Genomic DNA, 6,526 nt, shown 5'->3' on the forward strand with positions numbered 1-6,526 from the left:
CTTCTTTTCTGTTAACTGTTGGGTGTGATACTCTAAAGTTGACCAAAGTAATAGCACAAATGTTGGGGGGGGGGGGGAACTTATTGCCAAGCCTTTTATGACTGGAAAAATAAGCTGAGGGAACTTTGCAGTCACAGAGAAAAAGGCCCTTACCAACGGGCTCAGTGAGCTGTCTTCCTCTGGGACTTTAGGAACTTTCTTTGCTCTGTCCCTGCCCGTTGGGATAACATGCGCTCTTAGGGTGCTCTGCCTTAATATGTACAGTCACAGATGGAGACAGGGACTGTATTGGGGAAAAATTCACCAAGCCCAACTGGTGAATGAGAGCTGCCATAGAGCTCTCATCTCTGATATGGGACCTGTGTGCTGTGGTCTCTCCTTTCTGTGGCCTGCTCCTTGGGAAAGGATTTTGCAAGTGAGTGATCAAGAGTTACTTTCTTGCTGCCATGTCATCTCTAGGACTGGCCTTCTTGGGGTCCCTTCCTTTCACTGAGAACCCTAGGCCAAATGTCAGCTCACCCAGGCTGGCAACCGCGTGTGTCTTCTTAGCACAAGAAGCGAACACTTGTGCCCCTCCTGAGTTGTGTTCGTTTACCATATGTGTAGACCTTCATGGATGGAGTGTGTGCGTGTATATGGGTCATGTGCACATGCACATTCATACTCCCCCCCCAGCTCTGACTCCAGTGCTCGAGAATCGCCTTCAATCACGGAGATTTTTTCAGGGAAATATTTGGGACATTTTGGTAAATTAAAAAAACAACATTCCTCCTGATTCATTTGCAGCCTTTCTCTCTCCATCACTGGGGCCTGAGCTTTTTCTGGTCTGCGGTTCCCAGAGGGTTTCCTCAGACCCAGAGTCCTCTGAGGGTGTCATGTTACCTGCCATCTCTGCAGCACAGTCCTTTCGGACCCGGGATATCTCCTGTGGGACAGAAAATGATGGTGGTGACTAAATATATGAGGGCACGAACACAGGGAAAGGGGGTACTTTCTGGGGCTTTGTGGGGCCAGGGCATCCAGGATTGCCACAGAAGTCCCCAGGCACACAGCAGCTCTCCTGGCCAGGGCGACAAGATTATGATCCAAGCTCTTCTTGCCCCACCCTGCCCTATGGAAGGTTAGGTCCTTGGAGGCCCCGCTGCTCTCATGTGATGCCAGAAGATGCTGCTGCCTTAAGCGTGGCCAGTGGAGAAGTCCCAGGGTCATGCAGAAGCAGGCTGGGGACCTCACAGCCCCACCCTGGACTCTCACAGCCACATCTTAGCCATCTTTGCCCATGTGAATATACCACACATGAATAGATTATATGTGACTATAATATATTGACATGTGAACATAATATATGTATGTGGTTAAAAAAATGCAAACAGAGGCTGGCCCTGTGGCCGAGCGGTTAAGTTCGCACGCTCCGCTGCAGGCGGCCCAGTGTTTCGTTGGTTCGAATCCTGGGCGCAGACATGACACTGCTCGTCGAACCACGCTGAGGCAGCGTCCCACATGCCACAACTGGAGGAACCTACAACAAAGAATATACAACTATGTACCGGGGGGCTTTGGGGAGAAAAAGGAAAAAATAAAATCTTTAAAAACAAACAAACAAAAAAAACAAAAACCAAAAAAAAAATGCAAACAACATGGAAGGCCATGAAATATAAAATAGTCTCCAAGCCACACTCCCACTCAAGAAGTATCTGCAGTTAATGGTTTCTGGAAAGACTTTACCCCCACATGCCTGCCTATATGCTGACATGGTTTTTTTAAAAGAAAATGGTCATCCACGGGATCGTCTCAGTTGCACAGTTCTCTGCCTTGCTTCACGGGTGAGAGCACTCTGGAGACCGCTCCCATCGCTCTGTGGCATTCTCTTCTACAGCAGCGGGACGCCCTCGTAGGATGGAGCCGAACTGTTTGAGCCTGCCCCTCCGGTGGGCTTTGTCCTCACAACTGATGTTTCCGTGACCACCTTTGGACAAAAATGTCTGGAGACTTTGAGAGGGTATCTAGGAGAGAAATTTCTGGCAGCACTACTCCTGGGCTAAAACGTATGAGCATTTTCAAGCTCGCTACGTATTGCCAAATTGCCCTCTTAAAAGGCTTACCGGTTTATGATTCTACCAATAAAGAAATACAAATCGAACTAAAAAAATACCGTTTTTGACTCATGTGGTAAGGAAGAGTTTAGAAGTGTAGGAAGCTGCAGTGTTGGGGAGGGTGCGGGCAAGGGAAACACCCCTTCTGCTCAGCAGATTATTTGTAGAGCCCCGTTCCTTGGTCCCTTTTCCAGCTCTGTTTCCTTTCCCCCTCTGTCTCCTTGAGAAGCCCCCACTCCCAAGACCTGGTCAAACTAAATCATATCTCCTCTTTCCAGCCATGCCCTCCGTCTCAGGCCTGTGCAGGTGCCCACGGACCCCACCTCCATGTGCATTCAGTGTTCCACCCACGCGGACTGCCCCAGGATCCTTCGGGCCTCCCTCTGTGCAAGGTCCAGATGCCCAAGTGTCCCAGCAGAGACGGTGCCTCCTCATCTCCCGTTCCAACCCTGCCATCACATCCTCTGTCCCAGACTCCCCATCCTGCCTCATTCAATTTTTCCCTTGGCAGACTTTCTATAAACGGAAAGCGAAACCCAGGTTGGGATTCACCGCTTCCCCCAGTAGAGAAATCACCTTTTTGGTCCATTTCATCCAGGCGGATAACAACAACAACAACATCAACAAACAGAGGCAAAACATGGTCGGGTTACTGCTTTAGCTTGCAAAGGCTCTAGTGAAGATTCAGTTCTCCTGCTCTGTTTCTGAGCTGCCGCCCATACCAGTTCCAGAAGGCAGGCTTCTCGGAGGGGCTGTACACCAAGGCGGAGCCCAGGCTGGAGACAGTGAGGGTCACACCCAGAAAAGGACGCCCCCTGAGCCTTCCTGAGGGTGTGAAGCTGAGCTACACATGTGGAGCTGATATGGCAAAGCCTGCTGATCTTGCTACTTTATTTTAGAAGTTCGACAGTGGCATGGGAGTAGGGGAGCCAAATGGGCCTGATAGGGTCCAGGAAATGAGAGACAGCCTCTGTCATTTTCCCTTTCAGAAAGGGTTCTAGAATTTTACCTGTGGTCTTTTGTGACATTGCCACCAGGTGGAATGGTGGGCAGAAGATAAAGGCATTTCACCATCCTATTCCCCATTTAATCAGCTATGAGCTCCAAAGAAGATCCATCATTTCGTTACCATCAGAAAAGGACGCCATTACCAGCAGTGCCAAGACACCTAAGCAAAGGTGAGTTCTATTTACAAAGAAATTTTTTTAAATCCTATTAATCTGAAGGTAATTACAGAACTCTTGGAATGGGCTATGTGAATTTTGTAAATATCTGGTCATTAAAGTATTTCTTTAAGAGTTGGTAAACTGCATTGTTCCATCAGTACCGTGTAAATTTTAGATTAAACAAGGTGTCAGAGATGGTTCTTAGCTTTCTAAAGCCCTCCTAAGGCCTGGGGGAGGCAGCGTGGGAAAGAACACTGGCTTTGGAGTCAATAGAACCTGGGTCCCAATCCTGCCCTGCCCCGCCCACTTGACTGCTCTGAACTGCTGTTTCCTCATCCTTCAAACATGGCCAACCCCATGTGTCACACAAGAGAGCTACAGGAGCGGTATGATCATGGGTTTAGAAAAGGCCAGCACACGTGTGGGCACAGGGCTCCCTCAATGGGCATAGTTCTAGTGAATGTTGGATGGAATGCTGTTCCAGAGCTGGGCCAACTCTTTTCTACTCTGAGAGGAGGAAAAGCATGGTGTAAGAGTGAGGACTTGCTTCCGGTCAAGACCTGCTTGGTCTGCCAATACCTGTAGGTATGATCTTAGAATGACTGTGCCACGTGTGAATCAGGTCACCTGCTCCGTCAACCCATCAGTCAGCAAGTGTGAGGAGCTCCTCAGGGTTTGCTGTGGAGTCTACACATGGCAAGAGTCAAGACTCTCGGGCAACCTGGAAGGAGTTGAGAAGAATGGAGCAACTCAAAGTCCATCGGGACGAGGGAGGTTACTCTGCCTAACCCGAGGGTGGCCTAGCACGGTGGACCCACAGAGGACATCTTATCAGCCCCACTGCCATCCCAAGACATGTGTAAACTCCTCTGGATGACTTCCAAAGATGGGGACACTATCTTCAATCAGGACTTTGTGAGTAGTCAACAGGTAGACTGGGTTCAAGTTCTTCCCTATTTTGAGGGGTGATTTTTATCCATGTTGCTTCATTTTTAATCAAATCTGTGTCCTTCAACCCCCAGAAGTGCTTTAGAAGCGCCAGTGCTGCTGTCCTGTGGCCTTGGGGCCTTCCCTACTGCAGAACATCAGTGCCCGTGCTTTGCCTCCTCACACCGCCTTTGACTTCCGCCTGACTTGAGGCAGCCCCACCTGATTAACACGCCCCCTCTACCCTGAGCCTGGCTCCCAGAGTCAGCCAGAGTCACAGCTCAGGAGCTCACGTCTTCCCTAGAGAGGCTGGCAGAGCAGCCTGAGGGGGCCTTCCGAGGCGGGGCTAGCCCAGGCCACGGTGTCTCTGCCAAGAGACTCCTGTCTGGCTGGAGGCTGCACCCTTTCAGCCCAGGAAGGGATGGCATCTGGGGAGAGTCTCTGTCCAGCCTCCTCCTCACCTCTGGGACTAGGGGGCCAGGGCTAGTCTTTAGGCACCCGGAAAATAACCTGGCAGACTGCCAAGGAGGCCCCACTGGACAACTGGGGCTCCTGAGCTCAAGTGGACACATTGCACAATCCTGCGGCCTCTCAGAGTCTCTTGTGTGTTTCCCATTTGCAAAACAGTATGAGGGCACAGTGAAATGGGCTGATGAAGGACTGAGAGGTGTTAAGACAGCACAAACCACACTGAGAAGAAAACTCACTCATCTTGCCCACTGGGAGTGTGTGTCTGCTAATGGGTTTGGGCTATGTCTCAGGCCAGGGCGAGTGTTGGCCGGCGTCCTGCCCAGACCCTCACCCCGGCAGGCTCCAGGACAGGGAGCACGTGTGCTGAATGGTGTCGGGGAGGCAGTATGAGGCATGAGCAGAGTGTTCCATGAGGAGCCAAGAAACTGGTAATAGAAACACACTCTCTCCCCTTTTTTTTCTCTGCAGAAGCAAATTTCAGTTAGCCTAGTTTTCAGATCTAGGCTGTAGGTCAATAGAAATCCATGAAGAGATGGATGTTCTTGCAAACCAGAGATTCCCTCTGTATTAACAAGCTATTCACGCTTTCTGTTATAACTTCCTGACTTTCTACCTTTCTCTAACATGTAGAAATCTCGCACGCAGTTCTAGACCTAATAATGACAATAATGTCAAATGCATTGCAGATTGCAAAGACTTTTTGCCTATTGTCTAATTTTCACAAAGACCCAGTAAGGCAGCCTTTATCTCCATTTACAGATGAGGAAATGGAAGTGTGGGGTGAAGGGGTGGCATGCAGACTATGGAAGGTCATGATGGCTTGCTGGAGCCACCCCAAGGTACCCATGAACGCCCCCCACACCGGGCTGTGCCAAGTACCTGCGGGACCAAATCTTGACCCAGGGCCCTGACTCCAAAGACAAGCTCTTGCCTCTGAAGGGGAAAAGAAAACAAAAGCAAACAGAAAGAGACAACAATCTCAGTTCTGGCTGGATTAGAAGGCAGTTACCTGACAAACTAGTAATTTGTGTATGTTTGGAGTTAAGAAATGAGCATTACCAAAGTTACTAAAATCTTATTGCATCTCTATGCCATAAACAGGATGCTGTACCTGTATTAAAATTCTGGACGGTTACGCAACAAGAAGTTACCTCCAGATGCTGAAATTGAGCAGCTTCAATTTTTATAATGTTTCATGTATCTGCATTTTAAAATGTATTTATATGCTTGTGTATTTTCTTCTTTAAAATACTGATTTAATTTTTGCTTATCTGTGTTTTATGGTTTTCATGTTATTTTCTAATTTAAATTATGTGCTTTTATGAATATTCTAATTAGAAATCCACTAGGTAGTAGGATTTCAGGTAATTTTTAATTTTCTACTTATCTTCATTTGCTAGTTGTTTTAAATCCATTCATTGTCTAAATTAAATGATTGATTTTATTTTAGCTTTGGATTAAGTGATGGTGTTCATGTATTTAAAATTTTTATAGTTATCTATATTTTCAATTTAATGATTTATTATATCTTTATTTTTTAATTTAAACTATTGCACTTTGCTTTTTGTACTTTCCAAAATTTTTATTGCTTGGACTAATTTTGCAATTCAAATTATTTATTTGTTAATTGCTTTATTTATTTCCTCATTCTATGTGGGTAGTGCAGTTTAGAATATTTGTATATTTTTATTTCTATACATGCATTTTCTAATTTTTCTATGTTATTATTTGCATAATTTTAATATTTAGCTTTTTTGGCCAATTTTCACAATTTCTGGAAATTTAATTTAAAGGAAAAAACTGAACAAAAAGACTATAAATGCACAAATATATTCACTGCTGCCTTATTCACGATAGCATCAAATTAGA

The 6,526-nt window shown here is 46.7% G+C and overlaps 1 protein-coding gene across 8 annotated transcripts in view; it reads right to left on the reverse strand.

Moving 5' to 3' along the window:
- WDFY4 (WDFY family member 4) overlaps nt 1–6,526 on the reverse strand; it is a 301,742-nt gene that overhangs the window by 42,088 nt on the left and 253,128 nt on the right. For 6 of the 8 annotated variants that reach the window (XM_070493267.1, XM_070493276.1, XM_070493259.1 and 3 more), the window contains one exon: nt 883–925. In XM_070493267.1, coding sequence (XP_070349368.1) covers nt 883–925 — 43 coding nt within the window. Of the gene's footprint in view, nt 1–882; nt 1,520–3,819; nt 3,981–6,526 lie in introns of those variants that run through there. The other 2 variants (XM_070493286.1, XM_070493288.1) reach the window with 2 other exon arrangements.

The sequence above is a fragment of the Equus asinus genome, chromosome 2, assembly GCF_041296235.1.
Source record: "Equus asinus isolate D_3611 breed Donkey chromosome 2, EquAss-T2T_v2, whole genome shotgun sequence".
Lineage (NCBI taxonomy): Eukaryota > Metazoa > Chordata > Mammalia > Perissodactyla > Equidae > Equus > Equus asinus.